This window comes from Falco cherrug, chromosome 2 (genome assembly GCF_023634085.1).
Source record: "Falco cherrug isolate bFalChe1 chromosome 2, bFalChe1.pri, whole genome shotgun sequence".
NCBI lineage: Eukaryota > Metazoa > Chordata > Aves > Falconiformes > Falconidae > Falco > Falco cherrug.
Genome location: NC_073698.1, coordinates 91,103,821 through 91,122,345, shown reverse-complemented (window position 1 = coordinate 91,122,345; position 18,525 = coordinate 91,103,821). Strand labels below are relative to the sequence as shown.

The 18,525-nt window shown below is 41.5% G+C and overlaps 2 protein-coding genes across 5 annotated transcripts in view; both read right to left on the bottom strand.

Moving 5' to 3' along the window:
- Positions 1-3,074: 3,074 nt before the first annotated feature.
- Positions 3,075-12,636, bottom strand: EIF1AX (eukaryotic translation initiation factor 1A X-linked). Its single transcript, XM_055702507.1, has 7 exons — positions 12,439-12,636; positions 11,367-11,450; positions 9,496-9,599; positions 7,814-7,864; positions 6,767-6,848; positions 6,566-6,657; positions 3,075-4,446 (listed from the first exon to the last, which is right to left on the bottom strand). The coding sequence occupies exons 1-7, from the start codon at positions 12,452-12,454 to the stop codon at positions 4,441-4,443; spliced, it is 435 nt and encodes a 144-aa protein (XP_055558482.1). The 5' UTR covers positions 12,455-12,636; the 3' UTR covers positions 3,075-4,440.
- A 1,409-nt stretch (positions 12,637-14,045) lies between these two features.
- Positions 14,046-18,525, bottom strand: part of RPS6KA3 (ribosomal protein S6 kinase A3) — an 80,234-nt gene continuing 75,754 nt past the window's right edge. For all 4 annotated transcript variants that reach the window (XM_055701205.1, XM_055701206.1, XM_027810885.2 and 1 more), the window contains one exon: positions 14,046-18,157. In XM_055701205.1, the coding sequence (XP_055557180.1) occupies positions 18,035-18,157 (123 nt within the window). In that variant the 3' untranslated portion in view covers positions 14,046-18,034. The remainder of the gene's footprint in view (positions 18,158-18,525) is intronic.

Here is an 18,525-nt window from a genome sequence, read left to right as displayed (position 1 = left end):
AACCATGCGATAGAAACTCTTCCTAAGGAGAAGCTGAGGCAACCTGCTTGCTCTTGATCTGCCAAAGTCGGTTTGGTTTTTTGCTTGTCTGCTCCCTCCAGAGGCCAAGCACGCAAAGGCGTTTTGCTGATGATCTTCCTCAGCTGGGAATAAAATTCATTAACTTAACCATGGAGAACAGCAGGGCTGGTTAAGGAATACAGATGCTAGTGACCACAGAAGAGACGCCCACACTATCGCAGTCTAGATACAAAAATATGAGCTACCCACTTTTGCAAGAGGGAAGAATGAGTGCCTACAAAACACAGCAAGAACACTTCAAAAGATAATTTACTGTTAGGCCAGTGATGCAGTAATTAATAGGCCCCTTAACTGTTACCACCTTCTGATTAACCTTTCCTTTCTTGAGCGGACAGCCTGGATATAAATAAAACTGCCGTGCAAGTGTCCTCTCTTGTCTACAAACACCCATGAAGTGAACTCATAGGACAGACAACCCAGCCCTTTTTAAAAGTATTTTTGCCTCACTAAGCATCTACAGGAAAGCCTGAAAATAAAATTGGTGTGATTAGAACATCTGGATCGCAACTGCAGCCCAGGAGCAAACAAGTGCTTGGAAGGAGAAACCAGCCTTCAGATGCTTGGTGGCACCCTGCTGCTAGTACCTACTGCCTAGATGGAATTACCACATGGAGGTACTCACAATTTTCAGCTTGCCTATTTGGTCGAGATTGTCTTTTATAATCACAAAGTTGATCTTTGGTATTTTGTTGGGCAAGATATAGCACACGTATCCTGAATTAATCAGTAGGGACTCTTAACTCATGCTTGCTGTGATTAAAAAAAATAATAAAGGAAAGGCATTCTTCCTGCTCACCTCTTCTCCCTCCTGCTCCAAAGGGAAGGGCATGCACAGACCAAGAAATAAATTCTGAATTCATTGTTTTGTATCAAAATCAGAAAGCATCGCCAACAGCTACCTCCACAAAAACCAGCAATGGGCCTCAAGTTTAGAGGGACAAATAAAGCTGCACTCGGAATATTCCAAGGTTATTTCAGATAACACTTCCCTCTTCCCACATCTTCCAAAAAAATTGCACTTAAGTCCTCACCTCTATTAAGTGGTCAAACTACCTATATATATATATATATATACACACCTATAGCACGGCATCCACAGATGAAAAGTCTTGAGTCCTCTAGTGAACCATATGATACAGGTATTCTAGTCCCACAGTATTAGTGTTCAGTAACAGCAAATAATTATGGCTTAGATTGGAGCTTGCTCAACAGCAGTTGACACCCCAATTTGCCCGAGAGTGGGACTTACCTTGTCACCAGGGGGCCTCAGGGAGTGGCGCCACAACCCAGAAGTGACACCAGTCCGACCTGTTCATCTCGGCCAACCCAGCCCACATTACAGCCAGGTACCACAGCGAGCAAACTGCCACCCACCTGCTCATTTTCATTCACGGACATCACTCTGATTACAGAGCAATCATTGTGTCAGCCTAACCTCCATCAGCTTTTGTACTGTACATTCATCTAAGAGTGTGTGTGTACATACACGATACCATATATATGTATGGTATGTATCATATCAACGTATGGCACTAGCACGTAGAGTGCACTGACCTGATACAACCTATTGGTAGTAACAAGTAAATGGCACCGAGCTCAATGAGCAGCGGTTACTGGCTCCTCCTCTTCTTGCATAAGGAGAGGTGGTTTGTTTGTGTGGGGTTTTTTGCACTTTTTAACCATATACTTTTTTTAACAAAAAAATAAAAATCAATATAGTCTGGACTATATCTGTTAAGAATTAGGATGGAAAAGCATTAAGGCTGTCCAACCAACTGCACAGCTGCTCCTATTATAAAGCAAACACAGAAAGATGATTTAGAACAATGAATAAAAATCGCATCTCAAATAAAAATCACAGGGAAGATCTCAAAGTGGGAAACACCTTAGAGAACACAAAGTTTACACTGTAGCTGCAGTTTTGAATCCCTACCTTCAATTTCACACTGCCAGCAGCAGTTACCAACAAGAATAATCAAAAATTTATCTAGAAAATACTCTTACAGACAGAGCACCTTTCAGAGCTGCACAGTCGGCAATCTTGCAGCTGCTTTTACCACCGTTCTTTGCGTGGAGACACTGACGTGAGAGCCACTTGTGCAAGCTGGTTTTCTCCCTCAAAAGAGAAGCAAGAGACAATACAAAGCTGCCTGGATCGGGCTATGAAAGGGGCTTTAGCAGCAGACAGAGAAACAAGCTGAGGAAGTGTATTCAAGGAAGGCGATGCAGCCTAGCACTTAAGTAGAAACTAGATGGTGTTGAGCCAGAGCATTAATAGGAAATTAATAGTTAAACAGGAAATTTCCTTAAAAAACTCTGCAGACTTAGGCTGAGCCAGGCACGAGCCTGGGAGCAATAAAGATTGGAAGGAACCTCAGGGCAAACCACAACTCATTCTGCCAGGAACAGTTTCAATTTTGTCCCGCAGCTAAGTCTCTGTTATACTGGACTCTGGTAGGGTGAAGTAAGCTTCTTGCAACAGCACCGTATTCATTTGTGTACCTCCTCACCACTAACCACGCACTTTACATTTTTCCCACATGTACAAGATTGGTTTTGGCAAGTATCATTTCCATAATACCTGTATCTTCAGTAAACATTCACTGTAATTTAATCATTAACCTTTCTGCTAGCACAACTGAAAACAGATACCTTCTGCACTTGGACCTCAAGATCAGTTTTGAAAGCTTTTAACCATTTTCAGAGCTGCTCATAGTCTGCTTAATATGTTGAAAAACCAGTGAGATTAGTATCTTTTCCCAATATTTGGCAAATTTTTACAACAAATATTTAAATCCCATTAAACACTTGGCAAAGTTACTTAATACTAGGAAAATGTTATCCCTAGAATAAGATACCAGATCCACGTAAGGAAAACTGACATTACAACAAAAGAAAAAAATGTAAAAGACGAGGACATTTTCGCAAAAGCTCTGGAAGTTCAAACCTAGCAAAGAACTCCTTAAAAATCATGTAAAGCAATGAGGCCACTCCACATTTAAAGCCATTTTGTTTTTATCTATTGGGGTAGTCACTTTACATCATACCAAAAAGACTGTATAACGAATACAAGTGTCAAGAATCAGATTTTTATGGCACAAAAGGAAGTTTTCCATTAACCTGCTTTCAGAGTTGCTGAATACATAATTGAAGACAAAGAAACTAAGGCTACCACAAAATAATATTTGCATGATGATGTTAGTCTTTATTCAGCTTCTTAACTGACTCCTCCAGTCTGAAGGCGGAGAAGAATCTTTCCATTAGTTTGCTTCAGTGATTTATTCTGGATGAAAAGATTCTTTTTCTATGTTTGACAAGTTTATTTTCTCATTTATATTGTTATTCAAAGTTCACATAAGCTTTAATGTTGTACCTTACAATGTATGGAATTTAGATTAAAATAAAACTCTACTCTTAACATAACCTTTTCTATAATGTAAAAATATTCTACATGTTTAACATATCAAGAATATTAAGCATTCACTTTGGGGAAAAACTATTTAACATGGTTTTTAGTCCAAACCCAGCTGTTACGGTTTTGTATTTTTGCATCCCTATTAAGTTGGGTGCCACCCAGTTTTCGTCTTCTGCAACTACAGCTTGACTACCGCACTCAGAACACAGAAGAACTATGCATACAAGACAGTTTTCAACAACTGCAAATTTGAGATGCTGCTTACTTTTTATCTTCACTCCTCCCCTACCCCTCCACTGCGGCAAATTTACATCTTTGAAATAATGAGAGTTTTTAATTATCAAAATCAGTATAAAAATAGCAGCATGCTACTAGACATGAAAAGCAGATTCATCATGCATCATGAATTTAAATGCAGATCTCTGCCTTCCTTTTATATTATCAAAATCTTTTTAAAGTTAACATCAAGGCAAGGGGTATAAGGACAGACACTGCATAGTATGATTTGATACTAATCTGAACTGGGTATTTGTATTCAATTAAAATCCATGATAATTACAGGGTAAACAATTTTTATTTCAAAATACAAGTTTTAACTGGAATTGTAGTGATGAAAGCAGAAGAGGGAAAAATGTCGTCTTTTACAGCCCACGTCACTGTATCTCACTTACATCCAGAAGTAAAAGCTCTAATTGGTGAAGAGACAAAATATTTGTGGTGTTTCACTGAACCTTCGTGATAATCCAGCATTATCCATTTCTAAAGAAATATAAATACTTTAAAACAACATTGAAAATAAATCCTTTTGATGTAACAAACTACACTCCTTACTGAGAATTTTCAGTCTTCTTAAAAGAAAGGGACTTCACCCAAAAAATAATCAAAATATCAATGTAGAACAATCCTCGGAGGAAAAAAGTCGGAATGTAAACCTCTGTTCCAAATTAGATCTGAAAAGCAAAAACACCACAGCATGTATTTAATTTGCATGCATTTTTCATCAAGCAGCAATTTCTTTAAGCTCTTTTTATGGTTCAACAGGAGACCTTCCCAACTCAGTTCAGTCCTGTTTTTGCCTCGGCTCACATCCTGTTTTCTTAATACACAATTACTCTCCTTTTATGTCGTGTGTGTTGTTGTCCCCCCCCCCCCCCCCAGTTACCATTGTTATGCAGGTAAGCAATTCTGACAATATAATTATGCATCAACAGTACAAACATAAATTAGCCCATGATTCTCAAAAACGAAAACAAAACAGAGTTTAAGGGTAACTTCCCTAAGCAGTGACTATTCAAATTAATTTATTGGCAAAATAAATGATTTTCTACGCATTCTTCTGACATAAACAACAAAGGAAAGGTTCCACCAAGCCTTTCATTTTAACTATGACCTTGGAAGCCGCACTTCATCCTAGCTAGACTAGAATGATCCTCAGAGGAGTTCAAATTTTCTCTCCTTATGTCTTTTCCCTTCTTAAAGCACGGTATTATATTGCATAGCCGACAGAACCTCAAAAACAATCATAGCTGCTCACTGAAATACATTATCCCACACAAAGATCCATTAGTTTGCAAATTTTATTATTTCAATGTTCCTACAGCTTCTAATCACTTTGACATCTTGCAATAGCTTCATTATTAAAACCATGCAGTACTAGGAAGTGTCTGTAGCTTCAGTAAGCTAAACCTTCAGTAAGCTCAACCACTGACAGATCCAAAGTGCAGCTTTCAAGTCTGGAGAAAAATTCATCAAGATTTTGATATTTTTAAAATATTTGATCTGATGCATCATATAATGAGAACCTCAAAAAAGTCAAGTTAATGTAAGCATTTAAAGAGAATTAGTCATATTACCGACTCGGAGAGAGAGGACTAAAAAGATGAAGAATTAAGACATAATAATATACTTAGAACAGTCTATCCAATTAAGTTAACTCACTGGCTCAGTAAGTTACTACTTATCCTCTCAGCCAGTTGACCCTGCACACATTTATCTCTCAACTGCAAAAAAAAGTGCATCATCTTGGAAAACATTTCACAGCAGATTCTGCTTCTACAATTTGCTATATAATCTGAAGTATAACCATTTTACTACTACAATTTAAGAGTGTGCATGGTCAGTTACTACAGCTTAGCGGTAAGCAGTAACACAACTAATTGTGGCAACCTGTAAATTCAAGCCTACGGTTAACTTTAGCAACAACCAAGATACAGCGTTTTATGTAAACAAAAATGGACACTTAAGTCTTTGCTTTTCCTAAAAACACAAATCTCTCAATTATTTCTGTAGTTAGTATTAGATAGTGAGTTTGTTAAATCTACAGAGGAATCAGAATTCATGGAATTCACCAAAACATCTGCATAACCTGTGGCCTGTTCCAGCATTTGGTGTCCAACGCAGTTGCATCAGCAGTTTATGGCTCTCCCTGCCCCGACTGAGCTGGCCACAGCTGCCCTACATGGCACCAGAGCTGACCCACCAATCTTTGCGCCAGCTCCCCGAGAGGTCTTTCTGGCCTGCTGTGCAGGGGATATAAGGAAATCCTACTAGTCTGCTAAACCTTCCTATACTGTCTATTTTGCTTTCCACCAGGAGCTTGTTGTAAGGAGCTTACGCTTCAGAGCGGTACCGAGGGCTACAATCAGTTCCTTCAATACAAACACACCCAGCTACAGCCATGCATGTAGTCGTCGACTCACCTAAACGCAACTCCTCGCGTGCACACGCACACACTCACTTGAACGGACACTGCTACATAACTCTAGGTCTTTGGGGTCAAATTACATTATTTTTCTTTTAGACATCTTAAGGGTAATGAGAAGACTGTGCTCCACGTGTGTTTTAATAGTATGACACTAAGCATACTATCTACTCAGAGGTCAACTGGAGGACAACTGTAGGACAGAAGGGAGAACAGAAAGCTGGCATGCACACGTCCACACCACTTTCTGAGGCAGTGCCTGAGGTGAGCCATTTCAAACATCGGTGTATTACTTGCTCTAAAAGAAGTAAAACCAGCTTACTGCCAATGATTTCAAGCATATGACACAAAATATGTTTACTACTTACATCATCAATATCTTCATCATCATCTCCAATATCATCAAACTGGATTTCATCATCATCTCCAGGACCAAATGTGTCTGTCTCATTGATTTTAGCTGAAAAGGAAATTAAAGAGAATTTAAGCAGCGCACTCACATCAAGTCAAGACAGACTGAATGTTATTGTCCATTATGAAGTTCCAATTTGAAGTGAGAAGATTCTTACCATGTTCTGGAAGCTCCCCATATGCTTTCAGACTTCTGGCTTCATCTGCATTGTACTTTAGAATAACATCAGCCTTGTTATCCTAAATAAAAATATTAGAATTTATTAGTCATCTGTGAAGGAAAAAACTAACTATTAACCTCAGCAGACCAGTACCAATATTATTTACAGAAAAATAACACCTATATTGTTTACAGAAGAATGTCTTGTCCCACCTTCTCCTCCAGTTCTTTTAAAAGTAAAGTAAAAAGTGCTCATTTGTAGAATATCTTAATTTTTTCTGTCTGACAACTTAATTCTCTCCTATTGTAAGTAATTTGAGAAGTTCAGTTTCATGCCTTTGAAACTAATCTTTCTTCAGAGAACACACATAGTGAGGCGTTTGGTGGTCAGTCAGAAAGTGTCAAAACTTCCTAGTTTTAAGTAGTTTAATATATACAGTAAACAACAGTATCTTAAATGTTTTACAACTCTAACGTACGTTTCAGAAGCAGAATCTGCCTTCAAATAACTGATGACACAACACTAACATTCATAAAAAGCATTTACTTAATGAAAAATACAACTGTTTTCCATTAACCTTTACAATATTAGGTAAAATTACACTAGTACATTTTTGCAAATCTAACTAGAAACTAACCACTGATCAATTGGCCTCTTAAGGCAAAAAGCCTAAACATTAAGGCTCAACAACTCCCATCATCACAATAAAATGTTTGGTACTTGACTCAGTCTCCCTTGTATCACAGGATCCAAGCATCAAACAGCTACACCTTGAAAAAAAAGAGTCAGGTGTGACACCAACAAGCACCTTCACTCACAAAGTCACAGGGTGCAATTTAGAAGAACAAGTTGAACCAGCATTTGTCATCTGCTCAAGACAACCTTTCTGTAATACAAAGAAACTAAAACTCATGATTTAGCATAACTAAATACAAATTCAAAGAAAGTTAGATGGGAATTTCCTCATGACACCTGCTGTAATTTAACATTAAATAAAGCTGTTTGTAAGGTATTTTTCATTGGCAAATTACATTGAATTTTTACCTGGTAATCCCTTAAGCCAACCAATATAATATCAGATGTATTTATCCAAACCTGAAAGAGAAAACATATGTTATATTGCAGGAATTCAAGTTATGTCATCTAACACGGAGGTCAAGCAGCACATTTAAGTTTACTGAGAGAAATGGAACACTTCACTACAGCCACCATTTTCACTTTCTAGGTTAGAAATAATAATTGGAAATAGCCAATTTCATATTTTAACAGCAAAACCAAGGTTATATTATTTCACATTACAGACCTATTACCAAGATAAACTTCTTTGAAGAGTTTCTAGTCAACAAAGTGGTTACTAAGCCATAACCTCTGAGAAAACAGATGTAATGCATCAAGCCACCATCTGAACTGAGCTCCATAAAGGCAAACAAGAAAGAGCCCGATGAAGGGGGTGATGGACAAGCACAGTGAAGAGTATGAGAAAATGAAGGGAGTTGATTCTAGCAATTGACTAGGCTAATCAGCCAAACCAAAGCCAGAAGCCTGCAAAACAGCACATGTTAATTTAAATGCACAAGACAGAACTATCCCACCATCAGCTTGATTTTTTTTTTTGAGATTAAATACATTCATTTCAGTTGGAATTTCCTTTCTTTTAGCACGAGGAATAGGTAAGTGATGCTATCTGTAGCAGGACATTAATTCTGCAGCACCTAGCATTTATCTACACACATGCTCCACTACCTTCAACAGTTTATTGCAGTGTGTTGCAGGCAGCTAGCAGGGCTCACGTTGATACCAAGATACATGCATTCACTGGTCTCCAAAACCAGGCAGGTGGAACATTCCAGAATGAACAAAGCAAACATCTGTTTTTATTGAGAACAGACTATCTGAGAGGACCTCCTCTGTACCATACACCAGCAGAGGATAGAGAGCTGACGAGGCCAGGAGGTGACACCATCCAAAAATGGCAGATGTTAAGAACCTGACTTCCCTGAAGGCATACACTTTTGGAGATCAGCTTCGTACAGAAGTATTTTGGGAACTGATGAAGTGGACAATGAAACGATGGCATCTGAGGTGCCTGAGGGAAGCTGTAAAGAAACCTTCCCAAACTGCCCTTACTGAACTAATCTCTGGTAAGTTACCTAGTGAGAAGATGATAATTATTCAGTTCTTCCCCATATCAACCAAAGCAGAGTATCAAACCCTGATTCTTACTGGTTTTGGGAAATAGCATACAAAACCAGGTAGCTCTGCACAACCCTCTTACACCTTTTTCTTCCTATGCTGTGTGTCAATCTTCATGTTAATAGATGTTCTGCTAAACTAAGTACTGATCTAATCTCAGATATAACACGTTGATTTTCCAAATAGTCATCATTCCCCATTTACAATTGGGGTGCTTTTTAGTGTTTCATATACATACAAGTTTCTAGTATACGAAGAATTAGTATTTCATCAACAGCCAAAAAAATCTCCCCTGAAATACACACATCCAAAGGTAGCCCTTCAACTACAAGCTTCACTCAAAAGTCAGACTGCCTGTTTTTGTGCCAGCAGTAATACAAATGGAAGAACAAACTAGTTTACTAACAAAAGTAAGTTTAAGATATTAAGTGCAGTAGAAATGGTAACCTCTGTAATGAGCTACATACATAAATTTTAACAATTACATATCATGCATAATGCCACCGTTCTCTATTGCAATGCTTCAGAATTACCTTTTTTCTTAGTTTCCCTCTAATATGACATAATCTCTTCACACCATCAAAACATAATGCTTCCAGTCTTCCATTGCCTAACATCTTGATCACCTGGGCATATTCTAAAAGAGAGGGTAACATATAGCAAAGCTTCTAAACAAATAGTTTCATGAAACAACCAGTAACTTCTGCCACTGTAATCAAAATTTGCTGTAACATTTTATCAAACACGAACAGCTGTGAGGAGCTTTGATCAGCCACACATGCTGAATGTTATCACAGTTTCTGTATCATTGTTCATGCTAACATTCAAACACTGCTTATTCTTGGTTGTGCCCATACTTTGGTTCCCTCTGAAATGCTTACTAGAGATAATTTTTAGAGCTATCAGGTCACACTCAGAGTTTGAAAGTTTATGGCAGCATCACAGTGTCTGTCTTAAGCGATAAAATCTCATGCTATCCATTGAGGGAAGAGGAGAAAGCGGCACATCTTGTATACCCCACTGATATTTGGAATCCCTTCTGCAGAGGCTCTGTGGAAAAAAGAATACTGTTGTTTAAAGGACACATTCTGGTGTCCTCAGAAACTGACTGAAAGGCAGATACCAGGCTTCAGCTGAAAACGATGAAGCTTCTCTCCAACACCCACCCACAATCTCTCACCTTGTATTTAATCTCCTTCCTTCATGGAGTTGCAGAAATCACTACTGGAGTACTTCATACACTATTAAAGTTTGCAGCATAATGTATTACAATTTAACTAGAAAAAATAAAGCTTGTAAGATTTACAACAACATTATCTGACCACCCATACTCGCCGGGGAGGGGGGAAGTAATATTCAATTAGCTGGAGCAGTATTTCAATATTCTAAAACCTTTCCTTAGCACAAGTTAGACAGTCCAACAAACCACTAGACTATTAATAACTGAGAATAATGTTTGATTAAGCAGATTTTGGTGGGAAGTTGAAAAGGATTTTAAGTTTTATAGGTGCATCAAAATCAACTCTTTTTTTTGCTTATAACTGTCACAGAACATCACAAAGCTTAAAGAATGAGTTCAGCAGTCACTTCTTTTTTTAAAGTGATTCAAGTCAGTACTTTTTCTGCATTTCTAACAAGCCAACTGACTACTTGATCACTAGACAAGTACCTGCATAGATGTTAGCAACCACAAGAGCATGACACACAAAGACAGGGTAAGCGAAAAGGGAAGCGAGCTCACTGGCACCAAAAGGCAGGGGAGAGAGGAATCCCAGTCATCACCCTCTGGCTGAACACTCTTGTGGCTTATTTTACCCGACAACATCTATGGACCTCACCTATTGCTCCTGTTTTAGTAATTGTTAGAGGTCCCAGCCCAGGAGCCAATTCAACTAAACCATCAGGGGACAGTGCAAAAACAGTGAGATGCACTGTTCTGCCAGGTCAGTGGCTTTGGAGAGCTCACTGAAGGATCCAAGAAACGTTACAGTTGGTATAAAACAGAAAGCAGGACTGTGCATCCAAGAGACAACTACTGGCAACACTGAACGACATCAGCTAAGCTAGCTGCTTACAGACCTTCACACAGAGCTACTCAAGGGATTTCTAGTGAATGCTTACATATATGCTGTATTACACAGGCGTCACAATAAAGTCAAGGAGAGGTAAGCTTCATTCTTACATGATGAAGCTATTTAAAATGTCCCTTTCCTAATGTCTTCTTCCTACACTCAATATGTCATTTAGAATTCAAATACAACCCCAGTAAGAATACATCTCTCTATTCCCCAATAACTTTGTATTTCTCAGCCATCCAGGCATTTTGTTTATCAACTTCCAACATATGTCACTTACAAGATCTACAGAAAACAACAGCATCGCTGTGCTATAGTTAAAAACTCACCTTGCCCATCTTCCTTGAACACCAGTTCCCTTTTTTCTGACTCGTTCTCATTCTTACCTCGTCGCCTGTTTTTACCTCCTTTGCCTAAATTAAAAGGGGGAGAAAAGATACAGTGAATGAAACAATCAGCTATATGGGCATTTCTGTGCCTGTTTTGTATATGGCTGTTTTTTGAATATTCCATCCTACATTTTCTGCTTGCTCGTAACGTTTTTAGCTCTAAAATTTTTCAACTAAGTAGTAACAATTAAAAGAGCAGACCCTCCATTACTTAAGATGTTCTGGTTGCTCTGGAGTGACAGATGCCTTCAAGAAGAACTTGCGCAAGATCACCATTTTCAGTTTCCTCGACTGCTGCTTCCAAACACCTCACAAGTAACGATGGGATAACCTGGTGGATGGAACCACCAAAGAGCAGAAGAACGGCTTGAGGGATTTACTGTAGTGCTGAAATTCCTGAAATACTCAGGAGAAAGCCCACGCTCCAAGCAAAGATTCCCTTTTAAAAGGGCACACACGTGGCAACAGGACTAGATGCTCCTCACAAGGAAGCAGCGTGAAGCAGAAGAGCGGCTCCTATGAAGAACCCCCGCCCGCGCCAACGAGCCGCCGTTCCCTTCCCCTCACGCCTCCCTGCCCGTTAAGCAGCGGGCGGGGGGAGAGGGGGGAGAAGCCGCAGCCCCCCGGGAGCGCTCGGCGGGGCCCGCACACCCGGCCGTTCCCCCGGCGGCCGCCACTGACAGCCGGGCCCCGCCAGGGCCTGCCCCCGCCGGCAGCCCGGCCCCAGAGGCCTCCGGCACGCCGCCGGGCCGCGAACGACCGGGAGCAGGGCCGGCACCCGCGGCCCAGAAGGGCCCGGAGCGAGAAGAGGGAACCGGCCCAGGGGAGCCCCCGCACGGCGGGGTGGGCTGGGGCTCCCCCGCCCCCTCCGCGCCCCGCCCGCAGGCACCGGGCTGCGGCAGCTCCCACGTGAGAGGCGGCGGCGGCGGGCAGGGCCCCGTCGGGCCCGGCCTCGTCGCTCAGCGGAGGGAGGGCCGCCGCGGAAGGCCCAGCGGCGGAGAGGGCGCCTCACCTTTATTCTTGGGCATGGCGCCGGGCGCTCCGCCGCGGGGCGGCTGCGGGCAGGGGCGGCGGCGGGGGCTGGGGCTTCACGCGGCTCCCGCGAGGCGAGGGCGGGCGGCGGCGGCGGGATGGGCGGCGGGGCCGGGGCCGGGGCTGGGGCTGCGGCTGCTCGTGCGTTCCGGCCGCTGGCGTCGACCGACCCACAGCGCCCCCTGGCGCGCGGGCGGGCTCACCGCCTCTCGGCCGCGCCGCCTCCGCGCGTGCGCCCCGCGCCCCGCCGCCAGCCCGGCCGCTCCCGGCGGCGCAGCCGGGACACGCCTCAATGGGCGCCGCGGTGGGCGGGCGCCGCGCGATTGGCCGGGACTCGGAGCCGGGCGGGGAGCGGGACCAATCAGGGGCTCCAGGAGGCGGTGGGCGGCTCCAGCGGCGGCGCCGGGCGGGCTCCGCGGGGCGCAGCGGGGACACGCAGCGGCCTGACACGGCGCACCGAGCCGCCGCCGCGGCGCTCGGCTGTGCTTTGGTTTGGTGTTGTGTTCACGGCACCGACCCCGACGAACGGTGCCCACCCCCGCCGCCGCCGCTCGCTCCCGCGGGCGGCCCATGCGTCGGACGTTAAGGGGACGGAGGGGGCCTGGCCCCAGCGCGCCCACCCGCCGGGGGAGCCTCGCCGCTCCGGGGAGGGCAGGCGCAGTCACGAACGGGAGCGTACGCGCTGGGAAAGCGAAGTACGGCGGGAGGGCACCGCCGCCCCCCCATCCCCCCTGTTCCTCCTTCCCAGAGCTGCTCCAGGCTTACACAGAGCCGCTTTACTCGGAAATCCACGTTACGATGTTGTTAGGCGGGCAGGAGGAAGGCTGGGGCGGGCACGGGGCGGCAGCGACACAGGGTGTGAATGTCCCCGCAAACCACGCACCCCCCGCGCCGCTGTGCTGGGTCCGGCCTCGTACCAAACCTCTCCTGTCCCCTGACAGGTTTCTTCTGGTTCGCTGCAAGACTCCGGTTACATTCCTCATATACTCCCTGTCGCACCTATTGCAATTTGATGTAGGCTGCGCACACTTCGCAAAATCTTCCAATTTTTCCCGGCTGCAAAGCTAAAAAGAATTACGCTGCAAGCTTCCAAGTCGTGTGAGCTGCTGAAACACACGGACGTTTTTTGGATGGAGTACTTATGCATATATCCTAATGTTTCAGATGTTTAGAGGCATATTTGATAATTAAGGAACCGTTATTTTCAATGTCCTGAGCCATACAGGCATTGCGAGCCTCACTGAGCAGCGCCCCCCCCTCCCCCCCCCCTTTTTAAGTTGTACTTGGGTCAGCTGGAGTTTTTGCAGGGTATTGAAATACCAGGTTGCACTTTGGTGATGCTGTGTCATGCATGGGGTCTGTACCATCCACTGAATACCAGCTTTTTCCTTTGGCCCCCTCTTTATCTTACTGATTGTGATCTGACTAAATATGCTGTAATAGAATGACATTTTAACTGACAAACACTTATTAAAAACTCTTTTCTGCTTGGAAACGCGCACGGTATGCTGCAAATGTAGTGCAGTGTTAGTGATGAACATACAACTTCTATAACTGGGCAGAACAAATGACTAATCAAAAAAGCACTTTAAGATGTTTGAAAGTTTATTCATAGTAGAAATTTCAGTTTCTTTTGAAGACTACAAAACCTGCCATTAGACAGGAGTACAAGCAATGATATCTTTCCAGAACTGTTCATTGTTACATCCGCAACAGTTCTAATTACACATTAATAGCATGATTGGAACATTTCCTAGATCAGACTTTGAATAAAACGATCATTTAAAGTATTCAGTACAATTTTTCTTTTTCTAAACTAGCATTTCAGTTCTATGACAGCAGTGCCAAGCATCTAACAGATGCCGTTGTAATGGTCTAGAACCAGGTACGATACCACCGGTTTCCTGGAACAGTACCTTAGACTCACTTACATGCCATGCTGAGAAAACTAGTATAAAGTATGATTGTACAGAATTGTAGAAAAATATTTTATCTGTGATTTTGTCATTTTTTAAAAACGTTTTAAGTAGATTTCCCCCCCCGCCCCAACTAGGTTGCAAAATAATTACATCCCTCATAAGTACACCTTCCCTTTGATTAGGTCAAGAGTATCAAGATAAAGCTAATCATTTACATCATTTTCATAAGTGAAAATTCATCTATTAACCATTGCTGCTTACTAAGGACCAGCATACTTTGAATCCTTTCCTTCCAATAATAGAAAAGCACAGCTTTAGTTGGTACACAACATTTACAAAAGCAAAACACACACAAAAAAATCCCAGACACGTAAATCTATTTTCTTAGGCCCTTGACTCTTTAGAAAAAAGTTTTAAATATTCTCTTGAAAAACTCCTTCTAAGTTTCAATACAATGTTATAGTGATTATGAATAAGGAACTTTGCCCTTACTGGATATAGATGGCATTTAACGAGTATTGCAACTACACTCTTCCCTTTGTTCTCTCATGCTCTCACACACAGTAAGTGGTAATTTCACACTGAAAAAAATAAACCATGACCTCCATATAGAAAATTCACCTGTATCTGCAGTTCTCCTTTTTCATCCTCTATGACTCTGTATGCTAGAGTTGCTTGCTGTGCTTTGCAGAACGAGAAGCAGTCCAGCAATGAAATTACACGATGTGTCATGCATACTCACATTCTAATAGAAAGATGCTGAGATTCAAAGAAGCATTATGTGGATTTCTTTATAGCTTCTAAAAACCGCAGCTACAAAAACATAAACGTGAAAGTTGTGAACATGGATCCAAAACAGGAGGTAAGGTATGTAAACCCATGTAAGTTTAGCCTGTAACATACACCTCCTGAACAGGGGGGCCTTTACACCTTGGTTTAGAAAGTAACTTAAAAATACAGTGGATCTAGACTTCAACACATTTGAGTCTGCATGTGCTAAATGGCCCTGTTTTAATAGCATTTAAAATGTTCATCCTGCGCTGCTGTACATGTGACATAGTAGCAACATCTGTGAAGTCTAGACTAAATTAACAGCTTACTTGAGAGTGCAGATACATAAAATGTAGGAGTGAACTTTGCTTTACTATTTGGCTAATGACCAGTGAGCTTGAGGGCCACAAAACATGGCTAAGCTAAGACTACTGAAAACTACTTTTTATTATTTTAACAGGGATATCGCCAACAGCGAGGCAGCTTAACACTTCCACCTTTTGGTCTCCTCGCCAGGTACCTGTGTCTACACGCTTGAGAACACAGGAGAAATTCCTTCCTGAAATGAAATGCTATTACTGACACACTAGCAAGTACTGCTATCCCATTATTTCAACACTATCAGTTTTAAATCTTGTGTGTTGTTTAGATATGACAATCTTCTGATTAACACACTTAAAAGCCACTCCAGCAGGTATGGTTTCTAGATTTTGGTAAGCCTGACTTACACTGACTCACAGAGCTGAAAATACATTTTCTGAAAGGTAAGGTTTTACTCAATTCCTCTGGAACTGCAGACACTGTCAAAGAAAAATTAAAATAGCCTTTTTGTGCCTCTACTTAAAGATGTTTGCTGAAGGAAGGGTAGATGCATCTGTACAGCTAAAGGGAACATCAATGCTAGAGCACCAAGTAAGGGAAAAATGCTAACTGCTTGAAAGAGCTGTGCATTCAAATTTCTAAGATGTATGGCAGTTTAAAAATCCCTGTTCATTAAACCAATTCTGTAACAGTTATATGATGGATTAAATATTTAACTGATTTTTAAGGGCAATAGAAGCGTGATCCTTTGCAAGTTTAACAAAGGAAGCCACCCAAGGAACTCTGAAAAATTTGGGGCAGAAGGAATGCTCTCACATGCATTTACAGCAAATTTGCAGTGTCATAAAGATGATTCTCCCTTTCACAAACCACTGATGATTTTAGGGAAACTAGCAAATTAATCACCGCAAAAGAAATTTAATACCATTAGATCAAGAAGATGTCTTCTTATGCAAAACATAAAATTGCACCTTTTAGTTTTTAAATTGTATTGTTCACATATTGTTCACCCAGCCAATAGCCATTTTCATATCTGGAATGAGCTGATGTAGCATATAATTTCGGTGGAGTGGGACACTTACTGAATCCAAACACATTCCAGTCCACTTCCTCATGTGGACAATTTGATGTTTCAAGATTAGCCATCAAGATGTGCCTGTAATTACTTAAGACACCAAGAGGCCAAGAGTATTAAAAGTTTACATTGGTATTTAAAATGAGTCTTTCACCAGACTTGTTTCCATCTGGAGAAATGTGAGAACACTCACTCTGCACAGCTTCGTCTTACCTGACTGAGAAAGTATTATTTTCATGGTAAATTATGACCCTGTTCTAACCCCTGACAGGTCTGGATGACTCTTATCTCATTTTGCTTTGGACGTCAGTTAAAGTTATCAGAAAGTAACTGACAGAACATTAGATCCATCAGTTTTGTAACCACAATGAATGCAGTTTAAACCTACTTTTTGCAGGCTGCTGCTTATTAGTGGTCAATATGTTTTGCTTTATCTTCAATGTTGCCTTTCTTCTATAATGCCAACAATTCACTGAACAAATCCTTTACAGCTTAAACAAAAGTCACAGAATAGAGATAAAATATTAACAATGGATTATAAGAATAAACAATATAGAAATGTCCTCTATTAGAAAGTATTTAGCAATGATTCCTGAGTCCAGAGATTAAATGGGAGAGAAAAAAAAGGGGGTGGCAGGGGAACAAGAGTGAGATATGGGGCAAGTTATCTTTTCTCTGGGTTATATTACCTACTGTATACATAGTATGGTGAGAGATCCACTGTTTAAATTTTGAATACTATAAACAGTATCCTGATTTTCATAACATGACATGCAGCGTCAAAAACATGGAAATGTAGAAAAGACATAGGCAAGGAGAAATACATAGTCATAGTATTACATTCAATAGCTGTTTAACAGTCAGGCTTCTTTTAGAGCTGTCCAACAATATCAATTAATCCAGGTGAACTGTTTAATCAGACTTAATTGTCAGAATGATTAATAATATCTAAGTAAAACAAGGCATGTATACATTAAAGAAAACAGCACAGAAATGTACTGCTTGTGAACTGTTTACAAAAACGTACAAAATGTTGGATGGCACAAAGTATATAGTGCTAATATAAACAGATTGTTTAAGCTAAGTGCTTAACATAAACTGTCCATCTCTACCTGTAACAAAGAATATTTTAGGGGGACAAAAAATATTCCTTATAAAAATAATGCTATGTGGTGCAGAGTGCTTTATTCAGTGTATTTTTGACAGAGGTGGCATTCGTAACTCTTCTGGTTTATTCAATCGCGAACATGATCATTTTCATTGTGTTTCCACTTGTCACTCCATTTGAAGCTCCAGTAAGATCAGTAACTTGCCGTCAACAGTTTAAAGCGAGAATAGATGAAAGCAGTAGCAGCAGCAGGAGCAGCAGCATTATAGGTACCAGCTGGGACAGAGTGTGCTTGCAGGTATCTGTCAGATATGTGCTACCTGTCGCCATGATTTGTGCTATCATCTTATACCATGGTACCAAATACCTGGTTGAGGTCACTTCACAGGGCTGTTGAGGTAATTTTTTTTATACCTCTCCTCTGAGCAAGAGTAGAACGGCCGACTGGCTCCAAAACTGGTGACTGATTACGATTCAAAGCAGAGTAAGTAGCTGCCATTGCACCCTGTGGGGCAGAGGGGAAAAAAAACCCAAGAAGAGCATGTTGTGACTGATGCACACGCTAGAGATCGCACAGCGCTAAGCGCCAGAGATTGTGAACGACTTTTAGCTTCCAGTCTACTTTCATCTACAAAACAGAAACATAACACTGCATTACTCAAACACCAGCAGTGTCAGGAGTGAGCGATTTTTAGAGTAACAAATAGTTTTCAGATGAATCTAAAGCAATTTTACCTTGCTTAAAAAGCCAAACCCAGAAGGTGTAAGATAGATTGCTAAATTAAGTTCTCTCTCCATGCGTTGTGAGTTAGTTGGGCAATGAAATCCCATCAGTAGGCTGTCTCTGTTTATCACTTATATAACCATTTCTGT